This window comes from Trachypithecus francoisi, unplaced genomic scaffold, assembly GCF_009764315.1.
Source record: "Trachypithecus francoisi isolate TF-2019V2 unplaced genomic scaffold, Tfra_2.0 Lachesis_group5, whole genome shotgun sequence".
NCBI lineage: Eukaryota > Metazoa > Chordata > Mammalia > Primates > Cercopithecidae > Trachypithecus > Trachypithecus francoisi.
Genome location: NW_022681470.1, coordinates 32744124 through 32764430, shown reverse-complemented (window position 1 = coordinate 32764430; position 20307 = coordinate 32744124). Strand labels below are relative to the sequence as shown.

Here is a 20307-nt window from a genome sequence, read left to right as displayed (position 1 = left end):
ACTGGAGGTATGCATTAATCAGCTGTCCTGTGCGATTTCTTGCCTTGCTGCTTAATCACTTGATTAATGACCTTTTTGACAAAGAATACAACTAGTTTCCTATAGCTGAATTACATATTTCAGCTGTTGATATAAGTAACTTTCTTTTAACAGTTGAAATATTTTAAAATGTGAAAGAAAAATGCAGTTTATGTCCTCAGAAACACTATTTTTCAAAAGTATACTTGTATGTTTTGAAATCAAAAACAAATTCTGTGAAATTGAATTTGTCATCGCAGTAAATTTTCATAAACCTGTTGTTTTTATTATTACTGCTGACAGTGGATGGCAGAAATAAACGTTGTATAACAGTAATAAGACTTAAAATTTATTTTTGAATTTAATTGCATATGCAACATTTCAATTAATTAGTTCACCTTTTATTTATTCTCAGCCTAACTAGTCACTGTTTAACTTTTGAAGTACTTTAGCTTGTGTTACCAGATTTCATAATAAAAGTAATTGAAATATCATACTGTTATATAAGAGGTCATCTGTTTTGTATTAGCTCTAGAAAGCTCTCTGCACCTGAAAATTACAGGCCGGGCGCGGTGGCTCAAGCCTGTAATCCCAGCACTTTGGGAGGCCGAGACGGGCGGATCACGAGGTCAGGAGATCGAGACCATCCTGGCTAATACGGTGAAACCCCGTCTCTACTAAAAAAAATACAAAAAACTAGCCGGGCGCGTGGCGGGCGCCTGTAGTCCCAGCTACTTGGGAGGCTGAGGCAGGAGAATGGCGGGAACCCGGGAGGCGGAGCTTGCAGTGAGCTGAGATCCGGCCACTGCACTCCAGCCTGGGCGACAGAGCGAGACTCCGTCTCGAAAAAAAAAAAAAAAAAAAAAAAAAAAAAAAAAAAAGAAAATTACAGTGTCCATTTCAGTTAGTTCATGATCTGGTTTTAGAATCTGATTATGTTGATGTTTGAGAATATATATGATTAAATATGTCAGAGATAGGGAGCAGATGTTTCAGTATCTGGAAGTACTTAAATCCTGAGTCTTAGCAATGTGGAAATTCTTCCATTAAAAAAGGTGGTTGGGTGGTGGGGGGTACTTGTATGTCTTTCTTTCCTTTTTAATCAGTATTTTCTAGAAATAATATTATCCTTTATACTTTTTGATTAATATTTCTGTTAAAATCTATTATTTTTACACTATAAAAAGATCTTGTTATCCCCAAAATATTTTTTAAAACATACTCTACAGGTTCTTGATACCTTAATATATTAAAAGCAAAACTAATGAAAATGTAAGAAAACAATAGCAATGAAGTCAAAACAAAAAGTTAACTTCTTAGTATGAGAGTTAAAAGTGAGCTAATGTCACTAAATAATAACATGTTGAAAAAAGAGAGAGAGCTGTCTTGAATAACAGGGTACCTAACAGCAGAAGAAATAATAGACATATTTAGGTCATCATCTGAATTCTTTTGATAGCATTTTTACCTATGCATCAGTTTTCTCCCTGTAATATATTTAAGCTATTATTTTGATAGGTTAGTGTTTAAACATATTATATATGTTAAAACTAATAGTTTAGTAATGGCATACTTTTACTGGCACAACATTGGAATGGTGTTGACTTATTAGCTACGTATATGTGTAGGTGGATAAAAAGTATTTAGTGATAACATAACTGGTTCACTTGAAATCTCAGCTATACCAAAACCTCCTAAGTTAAAAACAGGATTTCAGTTCTGATAATAATTCTGTCCTTTACCAGATAAAGTAGTATTTCTCCTTCAGTGACATGAGACTATGGGTGTAAATTGAGTTGGGATAGATGAGTAGTTGTCATCATTATAGTTACGGTGCATTAAAATCCACATGGCAGCGAGTAGTAGCTGAGGCAGCAGTTCAATTGAGGTTGTACAAATAAATCTATTGCATTGCTATAGTATCATACTTTACTGGAGGAAACTGCTGAATTGTACTCTAGTCAGTGACACTTAACTGAATAAAAATGTTTTAAGAATTGGCTGGGCATTGTGACTCACGCCTGAAATCTGTAATCCCAGCACTTTGGGAGACTGAGATGGGAGGATTGCTTGAACCCAGAAGTTCAAGACCAGCCCAGGCAACATAGTGAGACCCCCATCTCTGTCAAAAAAAAATTTTTTTAATTCTTTAAAATTTATATAAAATTAAGGAAGCATTTAAAGCTGTAATGAAAATTGGGCATCTCAATGTGTGTCTTTAAGGGAAATATTCCTTCTTCTTCTTGTTTTTTAAGACAGGATCTTGCTGTGTCACCTAGGCTGGAGTGCAAGTGACACAGTCATGGCTCAAATTCCTGGGTTCGGGCAGTCCTCCTGCCTCAGCCTCCAAAGTGGCTGGGGACAAGAACATATAACCATGCCTCACTAATTTTTTCATTTTTTTGTGATGATCGGGTCTCACGGTGTTGCCCAGGCTGGTCTCAAGCACCTGGGCTCAAGGGATCCTCCCACCTTGGCCTCCCAAAGTGCTGGGATAGCAGGTATGAGCCACCAAGCCCAGCCTGAAATATTCTTAATGTGTCTCTTTCTTATCATCATCAGTTCAGCAAGCTTCTTAATAAATCATTGATCATCAACTGTTCTGTGAATGGATATCACATGTAATCCATTAAGAAAATGGATGTTTTTTTTATTGTGTGTAGGTGTTTGTATTTTTATGAATTAAATGAATGCTTGATAGATGCAGAGCACTAGCTAGGCATTTTGAGAGAAGAAACACATACATAGATACTGAAGACACATTCATACATATTAGATTTTAAACCTTTAGCCTTTACACTTTGAGTTTTACATTAAGAGCTTTGATCTGTGATAAAGCATAGTAATTATTAATACCAACACTGAAACCGGACCACTTTGTGTTTGAATACACATCTCAGCCACTTACAAACTGACTAACTTTGGGCAATTTACCTCACCTCTAATCCTCATTTTCTCATCTGTAAAATGTAGAGAATATTAATACATATATCACAGGTTGTTATGAGAACTAAATGAGTTAATACATGCAAAATGTTTTAGTAGTTAGTGAATGACTAATGAATATTAGGTATTATTATGTAATTAATTGTAGATCAGTGCGAATTCTTACCACTAAACCTCTAGAAAAGATGTTTAAATCATATTGAGGAATAATGTATGTGATGATTCATTTCAACTTTTACTACCATTGGGCTAATTAGATTTCTAGCTGGTTATATAAAAACAACTTTGTTTAGGCTCCAAGTTCTATAAAAGCAAGTAGGATCTTGTACTTGCTTTCAAATAGCTTGTTTTGGAGCTTATATAAAAATGATCAGCAAGAGAGGGTGAATTCTCTAACGCTAAAGGAAGGGAGATTATTCACTTATTTAACCTCTTTTGTGGTATGGGGAATGCATATTGGGGTTTTATAATTCAGAGAGATGTTTGGGGAGGGGGATTAGGTATGAATTTGGGAAAAAGTAATGATAATTTAATTGTTCTGTTTTATGCTATCCCCTTGTCATCACCCAATTGCTTCAGTAATTCAAATTATATACTAATTTATTAAAAATAACATTGAATATTGTGAAATTCTACCATCTCCACAAAATGGCAGGGAAATAACTAGAATGTATCAAACGTTAGTTGATAATTGTCTTTTGGCATGCTTTTAGTATATCAAATGATTCATGCCGTTAAATCTTTCTCAGTAAGCTGTAATATGGTTATTAGAACTGAATGAAAAGCATGTCAGGTGTCTAGGAACAAAAGTACACCTGTGCACAATTGTGTAGATATACACAAATCTCAACCACTTTTAATTTGATATGTGTTATGAGGCCTAGTACAATTTGAAGGCATTTGAAGTAGATCTTTTATCCTTGTAGACAGAATTACTTTAGAAATAGAAAGTAGCAAATTCTGAAATGTTGTCATACACTTTTTCCCCTTAGTATTGAATTTGACCGGGATTGTGACTATTTTGCGATTGCTGGGGTTACAAAGAAGATTAAAGTCTATGAATATGGCACTGTCATCCAGGATGCAGTGGATATTCATTATCCTGAGAATGAAATGACCTGCAATTCAAAAATCAGGTATTTACATTATTTTCTTGGCATGAAGTAGTATATATGTAACAATTTGCATGTGTAATTATCAAGAGATTATCTTACCTTTGCATGACACTTTTTGCTCATTCATGGTGAACACTGTAATTGTACTATGTATACAGAGTATATATTATTACTTAGATCATCTTTCTTACAGATATAGGTTGCTTTTTTCCTGTGAGGTTAGCCTTTTTTTTTTCCAGTTGTCAAATGAAAGTTCTTTTTTCGTTTAATCAAATAAAGTTGTTTGTTGGAGATGGTTGTTGGAGACTCTGTGGAGTACTGAATAAGGACTAATGTAGCTTATGAATAGTATTTGAACATCAGGAATTTTTCCCCTAGCATGCACATATCTCAACATATTAGAATTGTTTCTAGTTTTAAGAATTTTTTTTACAAGAATATTCTGCTTTTCACTGAAGGAATGGTGTTTATGTTTTCTGTATTAAAGATTATACTTTATAAGGAGTGCTTTTCAAACCTAAAATACTCTTAAACATTAACAGTGTTTTAAGGCTCTACTCCTGATCTGCTCCCCAAAAAATCTCAGAAGAATTCTAGAATCTGCTTTTTCTTTTTTTTTTTCTAAACAAGCTTCCCAAGCTGTTATCATGAGCATTGGCTTTAAAAGAGAAATATATGAGGAAATCATCTAATAATAACTTTGTATAGAACTTTGAACATTTTCAAAATAGGCATCCTTGAACCTTTTTTATCTTTATGAATGACATACATAGTATGTTTGTTATAGTCTTTGTATAATTTATTTGTTATATCTTTCTTTTTTCTAGTTCATTTATAAAAATACTATATTGATAATTGGTGAGCTTCCCCATTCATTTGTGGCACTCGTCATTGAGAATCTGTTATAGTTTATGTCCTAAATGAAGAGGATATAACATGAATTGGATACAACTTTATTGAATTCTTATATATCAGGCATTATCCTAAGTGCTTTGTCTTTAGCAGACCTATGAGATAGTTACCATTATTGCTCCATTTTATACAAAGAAAGCTGAGCACAGAAAGGTAAATAACCTGCCTAAGATTATATACCTTTATATAGAGGAGCCAGGATTCAGACTGAAGTAGTTTGGTTCTAGAGTCTGCGCCCTTAAACATTTCATGCTCCTTATTTATAAAATGGAGGCCACAATAGTAATACCTATTTAATAGGATTGTACTTTTGAAAAATCCCCATAATGCACTCAGAACAATACTTGGCCTAGAGCAAGTACTCATAATGTATTACATAATGATAACGTGGATTAGAAGGTTTAAATGTGCTATCTACCTGTTCTGTAATTATACATGTAAAAATGTACAATAGTTCCTGGTGCATTTGAATAAATGATGAAAGCGCTCAAGGCTGAAAGCTGTGGGCCTGGGGCTGAAAGGATCAATACTTAAGGATGCCTAAAATAGATTTGGAGCACATCTGCTGTGAAAGTGAACTAAATTAGCCAGAGCCACAGCTAGTAAGTAACAGATCTGGAATTTGAACTCAAGTCTACCTAAATTCAAACTGTGGCTTTTAATTGTTCCATATAATTTCTACCAGAAATTCTAATTAAAAGTATTTAAAAATGTAAATGAACTCTTCTAGTCTCTGAAATTTAGCATCAGTGCAACTAGTAGAAAGCAAAAGACCTTGTGTTCATGTCTTAGAAGTTACCTACCTTAACTGCCTGCCTTCTAAGTAGCTTCTTCCATAATATGCATTCCCTTTACTATATGCATGATGCAGATATGTATCTCAGCAGAAGTTTTTAGATGTTCTGGACTTTTAGAGCACTTGAGAATAGCCAGAACCATAAATGATAAAAGTTTGATTCTAACTTTTAGATGCTTTTAATTGGAATTGTAATCGTAAGTTATAATTAGTCAAGTCAAGACTTTTGGGATGTAAATACAGAAACCCAATTCACTATAGTTTATTTGGCTTATATGATTTGGCACAACTGGATCCAGGGGGTTAAACAGTCTCATCAGGTCTGTCATTCTGTGATGGTATGCCTTGAGCCCTCTAGACAGTATCACCTTCACTGATAGACATCCTTTCCTCATGTATCAAAGATGGCCAATGATAGCTCTAGGCCCACATCCATCTTAACAGCTAGTGATCACAGTAAAAAGTGGTTAGGGTCATTACTTGTTAATTTTTATTTTTAAAATTTCAAAATTATTGATAACATCTTTTCCCAGGTATGTTGTGGGCAGAATAATGATTGTGAACTGATAGAGACCGTTTTAAAATAGTGCAAATCTTTCTGAACACATTAAAATTCTTTTTATCCCGTTGTTATTTATTTTTATGTAAAGTAACTTTTAACTATATTTCTTTCAGCTGTATCAGTTGGAGTAGTTACCATAAGAACCTGTTAGCTAGCAGTGATTATGAAGGCACTGTTATTTTATGGGATGGATTCACGGGACAGAGGTCAAAGGTCTATCAGGTAAATAAGGGTACTAGTTACATGTTATATGAATCATGTATTAATTTTTTTAAAACTTTTAGAACTTCATGTGCTTTATAATTACAGATTTGAAGCCACTATTTAGTACTTTTTATACCTGTGTAACGCCTATGCAATACCAAATTTTTTTTTTTTTCAGTCTCCTTTTTTTGGTACCAGATACTTTCTGAAGCATTTCTTCAGACTTTGGTCTTTATAGAATGCATCAAATAAATTTCTGAAAGCAATAATTTCAGTAAATGTATATATTAAAAGTTTTGGACGTACTTTATATCAACATCTTATTTGCTTTTCATTTGTTTTCTAGCCTGTTCTCTTTCCCTCTCCCCATAACAATAAATTGATATCAGTTTTTTTTTTTTCTTGCTTTATTCATTTTGAGATCTCTATTCTGTCTGAGACTACTGTCTTCTTTCTGCTTCCAGGAGCATGAGAAGAGGTGTTGGAGTGTTGACTTTAATTTGATGGATCCTAAACTCTTGGCTTCCGGTTCTGATGATGCAAAAGGTACTATTTGAATCTCTTTCTCAGCACCTCCTTCTCCCTGGCCCTCCTAACCTTAATTCCTTTCATTGGCAGAAATACAAACATTTACTGAAACTCATGTCCTTTGTGATTATTGATTATTGATTATTATTATTATTATTATTATTGTTTTGTTTTATTTTTTGAGATGGAGTCTCACTCTGTCACCCAGACTGGAGTAGAGTGGCACGATTGTGGCTCACTGCAACCTCTGCCTGCTGGGTTCAAGCAATTCTCCTGCCTCACCCTCCTGGTAGCTGGGATTACAGCCACACACCACCATGCCTGGCTAATTTTTTATATTTTTGGTAGAGACAGGGTTTCACTGTGTTAGCCAGGCTGATACTGTACTCCTGACCTCAAGTGATCTGTGATCTGCCCTGCTGACAGCTTCTCAAAGTGCTGGGATTACAGGCGTGAGCCACTTTTTTTTTTTTTTTTTTTTTTTGAGATAGAGTTTTGCTCTGTTGCCCAGGCTGGAGTGCAGTCATGCAATCTCGGCTCTCTGCAACCTCCAACTCCCAGGTTCAATCGATTCTCCTTCCTCAGTCTCCTATGTAGCTGGAATTATAGGTGTGCACCACCACACTCGGCTAAAATTTTTTTTTTTTTTTTTTGAGACGGAATCTCACTCTGCTGCCCAGGCTGCAGTGCAGTGGGGCGATCTTGGCTCACTGCAACCTCTGCCTCCCGGGTTCAGGTGATTCTTTTGCCTCAGCCTCCTGAGTAGCTGGACCTACAGGTGCATGCCACCATGTCCAGCTAATTTTTGTATTTTTAGTAGAGATGGGGTTTTACCATATTGGCCATGCTGGTCTCAAACTGATCTCATGATCCAGCTGCCTCAGCCTCTCAAAGTGCTGGGATTACAGATGTAAGCCACTACTCCTGGCCTCACCCAGCTAATTTTAAAAAAATTTTTAGTAGAGATGGGGTTTCAACATGCTGGCCGGGCTGGTCTGGAGCTCCTGACCTCCAGTGATCCACCTGCTTCGGCTTCCCAAAGTACTGGAATTACCAGTGTGAGCCACCACGCCCAGCCTACTGATTATTTTTTTAAAAATCCAAGCAGGGGCCAGGCCCAATGGCTCACGCTTGTAATCCCAGCACTTTGTTTGAGAGACTCAGGTGGGTGGATCACTTGAGGCCAGAAGTTTGAGAACAGTCTGGCCAACGTGGTGAAACCCTGTCTCTACTAAAAATACAAAAATTGGCCAGGTGTGGTGGTGCATGCCTGTGGTCTTAGCTACTGGGGATGGCTGAGGCGTGAGAATTGTTTGAACCCAGAAGGCGGAGGTTGTAGTGAGTCCAGATCTCGCCTCTGCACTCCAGCCTGCATGATAGAGCAAGACTCTGTCTCAAAAAAAAAAAAAAATCCAAGCAGAGAAAGTGATTTCTCTTCTTGAGTGAATGAAAAATGAATATACTGCATCCTCATTCTAATGATGTTTTTAGATTCATTCCACATGGAGACATTTAGAATTGCTGCTATCTTATAACCAAGTCCTTTAGACAGATATACCACCGAATAACCTTTTTTTTCCTGGAAATATTTAGAAATCTCTATATGCTGCATTGTATTTTATTAAATTTCTATTGTATACTAAAATCTCTTAATGAAATTCATTATATATCAAGGCAAAATTCTACGTCACTTTTTGCCCATTTAATTGACCTTTCTTTTCTGTTTCTTGTATATCCATCTTTACTATTCACTGTTTTCTGTTTTTTCTTAATGTGCTGTTTTGGTCTGGTTCTTTCTTCTCACTATTAAATGTATAAAGCTATGATAACAGACTTATTTTATCTTAGAATTACCACCCTTAATTTCTTTGCCTTTTTCTTCTTTTCTGCCTGTAACTTTCAGAGTATTGTTTTGATAGGCAAGGATAGCTCTAGCATTGGAAGCTGTATTTCACATCATGTTATACCTTTCCCTTTGGCCTTTTTAATACATAAAAGAAATAAAATAATGGAGCACAGCGTATTCTGTAAAAAGGTAAACAAGACTGGACTGCCTCTAAAAAGTTTTGGGCCATAGAGTAGCAAGTTGTTTCTTCATACTATACACAGAATGGAATATCTTTTTTCGTTGATTTAAGAAATCGTCAGCCAGGCATGATGGCTCACACCTGTAATCCCAGCAGTTTTGGAGGCTGAGGCAGGAGGATGGCGTGAGGTCAGAAGTTCGAGACAAGCCTGCATGAGACCCTGTCTCTACAAAAAATTTTAAAAATTACCTGGGCATGGTGGTGTGCGCATGTAGTCTCAGCTGCTAGGGAGACGTGGGCAGGAGGATCTCTTGAGCCCAGGAGTTCAAGGTTACAGTGATTGATGATTGTGCCACACTGTACTCCAGCTTGGATGACAGAGCAAGACCCCATCTCAGAAAAGAAAGACAGAGAGGGAGGGAGAAGAGGGTAGTGTGGAAAGGGAGAGAGGGAGGAAGGGAGGTGAGAAAAAGAGGGAAGAGGGAGAAGAAAGAGCAAGAAGGAAAAGAAAGAAAAATTGTCCTTGAATTTCTAAATTAGTGAGAGCACCATGTTACAATAGATATATTTATTTTGGTTTTTTTATAGAGTTATTTGATGCACAAAATTTTTTTGATTTTGAAGAAGTCCAGTTTGTCAGTTTATTTTTTCTTGTGTTGTCTATGCCTTTGGTGTCATATCCAAGAAATCATTGCCAAATCCAGTGTCATGAAGGTTTTCCCATAAGTTTTCTTCTAAGAGTTTTTTTTTATACTTTAAGTTCTAGGGTACATGTGCACAACGTGCAGGTTTGTTACATATGTATACATGTGCCTTGTTGGTGTGCTGCACACATTAACTCGTCATTTACATTAGGTATATCTCCTAATGCTATCCCTCCTCCCTCCCCCCTCCCCACCATAGGCCCCGGTGTGTGATGTTCCCCTTCCTGAGTTCAAGTGATCTCATTATTCAGTTCCCACCTATGAGTGAGAACATGCGGTGTTTGGTTTTCTGTTCTTGTGATAGTTTGCTGAGAATGATGGTTTCCAGCTACATCCATGTCCCTACAAAGGACACGAACTCATCCTTTTTTATGGCTGCATAGTATTCCATGGTGTATATGTGCCACATTTTCTTAATCCAGTCTGTCACTGATGGACATTTGGGTTGATTCCAAGTCTTTGCTATTGTGAATAGTGCCACAATAAACATACGTGTGCGTGTGTCTTTATAGCAGCATGAATTATGATCCTTTGGGATATACCCAGTAATGGGATGGCTGGGTCAAATGGTATTTCTAGTTCTAGATCCTTTAGGAATCGCCACACTGTTTTCCACAATGGTTGAACTAGTTTACAGTCCCACCAACAGTATAAAAGTGTTCCTGTTTCTCCACATCCTCTCCAGCACCTGTTGTTTCCTGATTTTTTAATGATTGCCATTCTAACTGGTGTGAGATGGTATCTCATTGTGGGTTTGATTTGCATTTCTCTGATGGCAAGTGATGATGAGCATTTTTTCATGTGTCTATTGGCTGTATGAATGTCTTCTTTTGAGAAGTGTCTGTTCATATCCTTTGCCCACTTTTTAATGGGGTTGTTTTTTCTTGTAAATTTGTTTGAGTTCTTTGTACGTTCTGGATATTAGCCCTTTGTCAGATGAGTAGATTGCAAAAATTTTCTCCCATTCTATAGGTTGCCTGTTCACTCTGATGGTAGTTTCTTTTGCTGTGCAGAAGCTCTTTAGTTTAATTAGATCCCATTTGTCAATTTTGGCTTTTGTTCTCCTTGCTTTTGGTGTTTTAGACATGAAGTCCTTGCCCATGCCTATGTCCTGAATGGTATTGCCTAGGTTTTCTTCTAGGGTTTTTATGGTTTTAGGGCTAACATTTAAGTCTCTAATCCATCTTAAATTAATTTTCATATAAGGAGTAAGGAAAGGATCCAGTTTCAGCTTTCTACTTATGGCTAGCCAATTTTCCCAGCACCATTTATTAAATAGGGAATCCTTTCCCCATTTCTTGTTTTTGTCAGGTTTGTCAAAGATCAGATGGCTATAGATGTGTGGTATTATTTCTGAGGGCTCTGTTCTCTTCCATTGGTCTATATCTCTGTTTTGGTACCAGTACCATGCTGTTTTGGTTACTGTAGCCTCGTAGTGTAGTTTGAAGTCAGGTAGCATGATCCCTCCAGCTTTGTTCTTTTTGCTTAGGATTGTCTTGGCAATGCAGGGTCATTTTTGGTTCCATATGAACTTTAAAGCAGTGTTTTCCAATTCTGTGAAGAAACTCATTGGTAGCTTAATGGGGATGGCATTGAATCTATAAATTACCTTGGGCAGTATGGCCATTTTCACAATATTGATTCTTCCTATCTATGAACATGGTATGTTCTTCCGTTTGTTTGTGTCCTCTTTTATTTCACTGAGCAGTGGTTTGTAGTTCTCCTTGAAGAGGTCGTTCACATCCCTTGTAAGTTGGATTCCTAGGTATTTTATTCTCTTTGAAGCTATTGTGAATGGGAGTTCATTCATGATTTGGCTCTCTGTCTGTTACTGGTGTATAAGAATGCTTGTGATTTTTGCACACTGATTTTGTATCCTGAGACTTTGCTGAAGTTGCTTATCAGCTGAAGGAGATTTGGGCTGAGACAATGGGGTTTTCTAAATATACAATCATGTCATCTGCACACAAGGACAATTTGATTTCTTCTTTTCCTAACTAAATACCCTTTATTTCTTTCTCTTGCCTGATTGCTCTAGCCAGAACTTCCAACACTATATTGAATAGGAGTGGTGAGAGAGGGCATCCCTGTCTTGTGCCAGTTTTCAAAGGGATTGCTTCCAGTTTTTGCCCATTCAGTATGATATTGACTGTGGGTTTGTCATAAATAGCTCTTATTATTTTGAGATAGGTTCCATCAATACCGAATTTACTGAGAGTTTTTAGCATGAAGGTCTGTTGAATTTGGTCGAAGGCCTTTTCTGCATCTATTGAGATAATCATGTGGTTTTTGTCTTTGGTTCTGTTTATATGCTGGATTACGTTTATTGATTTGCATATGTTGAACCAGCCTTGCATCCCAGGGATGAAGCCCACTTGATCATGGTGGAGAAGCTTTTTGATATGCTGCTGGATTCGGTTTGCCAGTATTTTATTGAGAATTTTTGCATCGATGTTCATCAGGGATATTGGTCTAAAATTCTCTTTTTTTGTTGTGTCTTTGCCAGCCTTTGATATCAGGATGATGCTGTCCTCATAAAGTGAGTTAGGGAGGATTCCCTCTTTTTCTATTGATTGGAGTAGTTTCAGAAGGAATGGTACCAGCTCCTCCTTGTACCTCTGGTAGAATTCGGCTGTGAATCCGTCTGGTCCTGGACTTTTTTTGGTTGGTAGGCTATTAATTATTGCCTCAATTTCAGAGCCTGCTATTGGTCTATTCCAGGGATTCAATTTCTTCCTGGTTTAGTCGTGGGAGAGTGTAAGTGTCCAGGAAATTATCCATTTCTTCTAGGTTTTCTAGTTTTTTTCCGAGGGTGAAGTTTTTGCATCTGTGTTCTTGAGGGTTACTGGTCTTTCTTTTTCTGTTTTTGTAATTTTTTGTGACTTTGATATTGGGGTAATGCTGGCCTCATAAAACACATATGTGCTGTGGTTTTTTCTTCTTGGACGTGATTGTTTAGAATTACTATTCTTTTGTTCTTAAATGTTTGGTAGAATTTGTCAGTGAAGCTTTCTGGGTGTGCAGTTTTCTTTGAGGATTTTAAATTAGAATTTAATTTCTTTAGTAGATTCAGGACTAATAAACATATCTGTCTCTTCTTGAGTGAAATTTGACAGTTCATTTCTTTCAGGGAATTGATCCATTTTATGTGTTGTGAGATTTATGGACATCAAAATACATAAAATGCTCCTCCATTTACAATGGGATTACGGTCCCAATAAATCCATCATAAATTGAAAATGCATTTAATACTCCTAATCATAGCTTAGCCTAACCTACTTTAAATGTGCTCAGAATATTTACATTGGCCTACAGTTAAACAAAATAATCTAACACAAAGACTATTTTACAGTAAAGTGTTGAATAATACAATTAAGAGTATCATACCACATATCACTAGCCTTGTGAAATATTAAAATTCAAAATTTGAAGTATGATTTCGACTGAATGCACATTGCATTCTCACCATCGTAAAGTCAAAAAATCATAAGTTGTTGAGCTATTTAAATTGGAAACTGTGTATATTTGTAATATACTATATCGCTAGGGTTTGTAGTCATGCTTTTTTTTTTTCCCCATTACCTCTGAGAAGCTGTGATGGTCATGTCCTGTCCTTTATTCCTGATAACTGGTATTTTGTGTCCTCTGGTTTATTTATTGTTTATTAATTTAGGTCACCTTGGCATTAGGTTCTTAATCTTTTCAAATGCTCAACTTTTGGTCTGTTGATTTTTCTGTATTTTTCTATTTTTAATTTCATTGATTTCTGCCCATTTTTCTTCTTGCTTTGGGTTTAATTTCCTCACCTCTTTCTAGGTTTTTGAGGATTGAAGTTTATGTCATTTAATTGATACTTCTATCTTTTTTAATCTGAACATCTTTGTGTTATATACATTTCCCATTAAGCACTACTTTAGCAAATTTTGAAATAAATTTGAAAACAAGTTTTCATAGCTATTTGCTATTATATTATTTTTGTGACTATTATATTTGCTCTTCCATTCAGTGTAAAATTCTGTTTGATTTCTCTTGTTATTCTCTTGTTCATCTATGGATTAAAGTATATTTAAATTTTCTTAAACTTTTCAGAAATCATTCTGTTGCTGATTTATAACTTAATCCTTTTATAGTTAAAGGACATATTTTACGTGATTTTAATTTTTTAATTTATTATTTGTTTTATGGTCCAAAATATGAACGACCTTGATAAATATTTCAAATGCATTGAAAAGAAACTGTACTATAAATGCTGTTTGGTGAGTGTTCTGTAAGTGTCAGATCAAAGTTTTTGCTAGTATATTTCTGATTTTCTGTATGCTTGCTGTTTTTTTGGTCTCCTTGTTTTATTGATTATGAGACAGAAATGTTAAAGTCTGATTTTATTTCTCTGTTCAGTTACCTGTTTTGTGTGTAAGTGTGTTTTTACCTGATATATTTTGAAACTCTGTTGTTAAGTGCATAAATATATTTGGGATTGTTATGTCTTCTTGGTGGACTGAATCATTTGTTAATATATAATATCACTGTCCCTGTCAGTATTCCTCTGAAAACTACTTTGCCACATACTCATCAAACTCTTGATAGTAATCTCTTTTTCCTCTCCTCTGGGATTTTAATTATGTTAATGTATTAGACCCTTTCATTTTGTCTCACAGGCCTCATACTCTGTCTTTTTCTTGTCAATATTTTTTTCTCTTCAGATTGAGTAATTTCTGTTGTTCTGTCTTCTAGCTCATGATTCCTTCATCTGTCATCTCCATTTTGCAAAAAAATTTCATTTATTCTTTTTTTAAAAAATTAGTTTCTATATATTCTCTGAGTACTTCTATCTTATCATTAATTTTAAGTTTATTTTTACCCCATGGAGTATAATTACAATACTTGCTTTAAAATCAATTTCATTTAATATCTTGTGATCCAGCATCTAAACCTTTGGACTGACCTTTGTTAATTGTGTTTTCCTTTGAAAATTCTTCACATTTTCCTGGGTTTTTGTATGTTGAATAATTTTGGGGTTGTCTCTTAGCCATTTTGAATATTATATTGTAAGATGTTGGGTCCTGTTTAAATTGTGTGGGAAATGTTGGGTTTTTGTTTGTTGATTCATTTCTTAGTAGGTGATCAGTTGGCTTAAATTTAGACTGTAAATTCTGTCTTGCCTTCCCTCGGTTATTTTTGCCTTGTCAAAGGAAACAATCAGTTCAGTTCTCAGAGCTTTTGCTGTGGTACTTTGAGTCTGCCTAATACACATGCCAGTTAGAGCTTAGTTTAGGACTTGGGTCGTCTTTTCAACTGTAGTTCAATGCACATAGCATTTGCTGCTGTGCTTCGTGTCCATCTTGCACATACACAGCTCAGAAGTGACTGTGCCAGTGAATGCACAGAACTGTAGAATCTCCTTCTCCAGCGCTTTCTTTCCAGGTTTCTTCCTGACTCTTTATCTCCCAGGGCCCCATTTTATTGATTCTTTGTCAAGAAAGTTGGGTTGTTTCATTTTAGGAGACTTTGGTGCCCAGTCTACTGCTGAATTCTGTTAGTAGGGCATGCCACAAGGGCAAAGACGCAAGAGAATAGATAAGAAAAATAAAATGAGGATTCTCCTTTTTCATTTTCATTATATCACAGATGCTCCTTTTTATATGCACAGAGTTTTACTCTGAGTATTAGCTTCTTATACTGCTGTAGCTCTGTGACTGAAGCCCACCCATGGGGAAAAGTTGGAGGAGGAAAAGAATAAGTCAAAAGTAAAAAATTATTCCCAGTCCCCTGATTTGCAGAAGCCATTGGTAAACACACGGATTTTCCTTAGTGTTTGCTGCTTAAGGTGCTGACTTTAGCTTGCCAAGGGAGAAGAGAGGGGGAAAAATGGTACTCTTCATCCCCTGAATTTCATTTAAGTGTAGAATTCTCTCCTGGAAACTACTGTTTTTGTTTACTTTTTCAGTTTCCTCATATAACTGCTTTTGTTTTTTGGATGTTGTCCAGGGTAAACTCACAGTGAGAGAGACTGGCTTACTCTCTTAGCTTGGCAGTAAAAGTCTCAAACACTTTTAAGCCCATCTCAAGAGTACTGTTTAGTGTTACTTAAATGTATTTATTATTCTTGTCTGTTTGGTGATCATATAAAATATTGTCTTTGTGACAACTTTATAGTTAGAGAATATTTTAAATCACTTTTATACAAATATATTTTGCTTATTTTATATATTTTGTATTTAGTAAATTTTTAACTGAGGAATTTTTTAAGAAGCTATTTTTTTCATTGCTTAAATAAAAACTGAGTTCATGTGAATGATATTTTTCCTACATATGCTGTGTATTTTAAAAATAATTTAGTTCCAAGTATATATGCACATAATTGCATGTTAAAGAACCATCAATATGTAGCAGCTAATCAGAAAGGAATTTCATGAGTCATTTTAAAGGTTCTTTTGAAGAAATATATTTTTCTTTTTAAATATGTAACCTGCGGTGGGCGCAGTGGCTCACGTCTGTAATCACAGCACTTTGGGAGGCCGAGGCGGGCGAATCAAGAGGTCAGGAGACGGAGACCATTTTGGCTAACACCGTGAAACCCCGGCTCTACTAAAAATACAAAAAATTAGCAGGGCGTGGTGGTGGGCGCCTGTAGTACCAGCTACTCAGGAGGCTGAGGCAAGAGAATGCCATGAACCCAGGAGGTGGAGCTTGCAGTGAGCGGAGATCATGCCACTGCACTCCAACCTGGGCGACAGAGCAAAACTGTCTCAAAAAAAAAAAATGTAACCTGAGAATTATTTGCAATAAATAATCTTGCCTTTGAATTAAACACATTCTTTAAAGGTGTTTTTCTTTAAATGTGAGTTTGAAGAATTTAGACTGTATGATAGCAGAAGTTACAGGTTCTTCTTCATTCCAAATTTCCTTTTTATTATTATTATTATTATTATCATTTATTTGTTTTTATTTAATTTTTTTTGAGATGGAGTTTTGCTCTCGTTGCCTAGGCTGGAGTGCAGTGGCACGATCTCAGCTCACTGCCACCTCCACCACCTGGGTTCAAGCAGTTCTCCTGCCTCAGCCTCCCAAGTAGCTGGGGTTACAGGCATGACCCCTGCCCCCCACAGCTGGCTAATTTTGTATTTTTTTAATAGAGATCGGGTTTCACCATGTTGGTCAGGCTGGTCTCAAACTCCTGACCTTAAGTGATCCACCCACCTCAGCATCCCAAAGTGCTGGGATTACAGGCATGAGCCACCACACCTGACCCTTCATTCCAAATTTTATTAGTTGCATAGGTTAATGCACAAGTGACAACCATGAAGTCTTGGTAGATTTTAGAAATCAATTAGTAAAATTCATGCTGATTGTAATGCTTCTGCTTTTTCATCAGCAGATTAAATAAGTAACTGTAAATTAATAAATGGCATTATGATAACAGTTATAATTTATAACTTTAGAGGCAGTTACCTTTCCTATAAGTTAAAACTTTACTACGTATATTCTCTGCTGAATTTAAATGAAATGTTAAACTTATGTTGATCAGCATCCATCATGGCCTCCAGGGATCTCTGTCTCCTGGTATTCTTATGCTTGTGTAGTTCGCCTTCACCTACCTTGTTCCAGGCTTCATCTATGTGACCAGTAGATATCTCTTCTAAAATTAGGTTATAAAAGACACTGTAGCCTCTATCTTCATCATTTTCTCTCTTCGCAGTCACTCAATTTGGGAGAAACCATCTGCATTGTCACAAGCTCACATGGTGGGGAACTGAAGTCTTATGCCAAAAGTCATGTTGAGTGAGCTTGGAAGTGGTAGAGTACTGGACTCTAATAGTCTAGAGTCCTAGTGGACAGCTCAACTACAGTCTGTTGAGACTGAGCCAAAACTAACCGGCTTACCTGCTCTGAGATTCTTGGCCTCTAAAACCGTGTGAGATAGTAAATGTTTGCTGCTTTAAGTAACTAAGCTTTAGGGCAGTTTGCTCTATGACAATGTCTAGCTAATAATACAGGGTCTGTTGTTTCCCTTTGACGAAGTTCAAGAGTCAAGCTTATTTATGTTTAGTAAACAGTATTAAAGTTTACATCTTTGTATTCAATTGTTCATACTTTTTATAGAGGTATAAAACAATACACATTGCCCCTCAGTGTTATGGTAGTTTTTGTTGAAATAGCATTCTCCCTTTTTACTCATATGGATAACTTTCTGTTTTCTGTAGGACCTGGACAGTAGTTTAGAAGTGGGTCTAGAAGAATTACATATGAAACTTAACTCATTTTTGTACATCCTCATTAAAGCTTTGGGCTGTTTTACTATGTCAAACTTCTGTCCCTGTTTTCTTTTTCTTTGGTAATGAATTCTTTCTTAGGATACATTGGTGCAAATAGATACGCAGTAGGCGCTGTCAGAGAAACTCAGAAACATAAACCTTGCACATCGGAACTGATTGTGATATTATTATAGATAAGCAATATCTTGTTCTCTATTTTTGGAAACAATGTTAGCAAAATACTTGGGGGATGATTCACCCAAATTGTACAGATTATTAGATGATACACTTTATTCTGTAGTGTAGTTGGATTTTTTAAGATTCAGTATTTCAGAATTGAACTGAAAAATTAGGTGACACTTAGAGAAAAGACACTTTTCTTTATCCATTAACATTAAAGAAATAAAACTTGTATAGAACACTTAGTGTTAAGTAACAAATTTATGGCCGACTAGATACAGTATGTTTCTTTGTTTTAACCTCCTATGATATGGTTTTCCTAATGTTTACTCTTTTGATTATTTACTGAGAGCCAAAGGAGGCCATATGTAAATAAATACAGTATATTTTATTTGATTTAGTTGCTTTAGCTCTTCACCTAGAAGATGACATTTTCTTTTAAATTTACTTTTCCTTTCAAAGGGAATTTTCATCAATAAATTCTGAAATTTAAATTTTTGATGTTAAATGAAATTCTTACTACCATCCTTGTAAGGAAAAAGTAACAGTAAAGATGTTTTTATTAAGATCACCTCATTTATATTTGGCTTAGTTTCTTCTCACACTTGTTGATTTCTTCTACGCTTCCTCCAAAAGATTATACTATTTTATCTTTCGATCTGTGATGCCATCTTAGGATATTAAATAGATTTTAATATTATTTCATTATATTTGTTGTATTAGTTTTTTAGGGCTACCTTAAGAAAGCATACCCCAAACAGGCTGGCTTAAGACAACAGAAATTTTTTCTTTCATAGTACTGGAGACCAGAAGCCCAAAATTAGATTGTTGGCAGGGCCACACTCTCTGTGAAGGCTCTAGGGAAAAATTATTTCTTGTCTCCTTCCTAATTTCTGGTTATTGACAGTCATTCTTATCATTTCTTGGCTTGTATCACTCCAATCTCAGCTCATTTCACACATGTCCTCCTTCTCACTGTGCCTTTGTCTCTAAATCTCTCTCTCCTTATAAAGACACCAGTCAGTGGATTTAGGACCCATCCTAAACTAGTCTGACCTAATTTTAACTTTATTACATCTGCAAATACCCTATTTCCAAATAAGGTGATATTCACAAGTACCTGAGGTTAGGACTTAAACATGTCTTTTTGGGGAACACAACACCTGTTTTGTTTAATAACCACTCTGAAATTATTATAATCTCTATACAACTTTTCCATGCTGCATTCATTCAGTGTATCTTTACAGTATTTTTAGTCTTAGTTACCCTTGTAACTCTGATAGTTAAATTGAATTCTAATATCTTATATATTAAAAATTATAGTCATGGTAGTTAATGTTGTGACTTATTTAAATAATATTAATGATTACTGCATTGAGAAAATTACCATGAAATTAGAAAAGACCTGCCACACTTCCAACTTAACTATCATTCTCTCAGTACTGTTTTTTTCTCACTTATATTTAATTAACATAAAACGCTGATACATACTGCTTGCTTTTAAAGGTTTTTAGTGATTATAAGTGGGGTTATGCACACAGTAAGTACTCCATACTTATTTATTGTGAATTACCTTTGGGCCTAGGCTGTTAGAGTATAATCCAGTTAAAGTCCACTTAATAATCTAATCTTTAAGCGCTATGTTCGGCATACTGACTTTTAATTCCAGGTAACCATCTCATCTTAGAATTGTATGTCGTGATTGACCAAATGATTGTGTTTTGATTGAAATAGCATATCATTCTTATTGGAGAATAACATGGAACAAATCAAATATTGCTATTTAAAAATCTTATTCCATCTCTACATTTAAAAAAAAAAAAATTAGCCAGGCGTGCTGTTGTGCACCTGTAGTCCCAGTTATTCAGGAGGCTTAGATGGGAGGATCTCACTTGAATCCAGGAGTCCAAGGCTGCAGTGAGCTATGATCATTCCAGTGCACTCCAGGCTGGGTGGCAGAGTGAGACCTTGTCTCAAAAACTGCAAGTAATAATAATAATGATTCTTATTTTAATAATGAGCCTCTTAGTTTACTGTGGGAAGGCTAATTTATCAGATTGTAA

The 20307-nt window shown here is 35.7% G+C and overlaps 1 protein-coding gene across 13 annotated transcripts in view; it reads left to right on the top strand.

Moving 5' to 3' along the window:
• Positions 1–20307, top strand: part of COP1 (COP1 E3 ubiquitin ligase) — a 267302-nt gene that overhangs the window by 164340 nt on the left and 82655 nt on the right. For all 13 annotated transcript variants that reach the window (XM_033198878.1, XM_033198882.1, XM_033198877.1 and 10 more), the window contains 3 exons: positions 3957–4100; positions 6463–6571; positions 7018–7099. In XM_033198878.1, coding sequence (XP_033054769.1) covers positions 3957–4100; positions 6463–6571; positions 7018–7099 — 335 coding nt within the window. The remainder of the gene's footprint in view (positions 1–3956; positions 4101–6462; positions 6572–7017; positions 7100–20307) is intronic.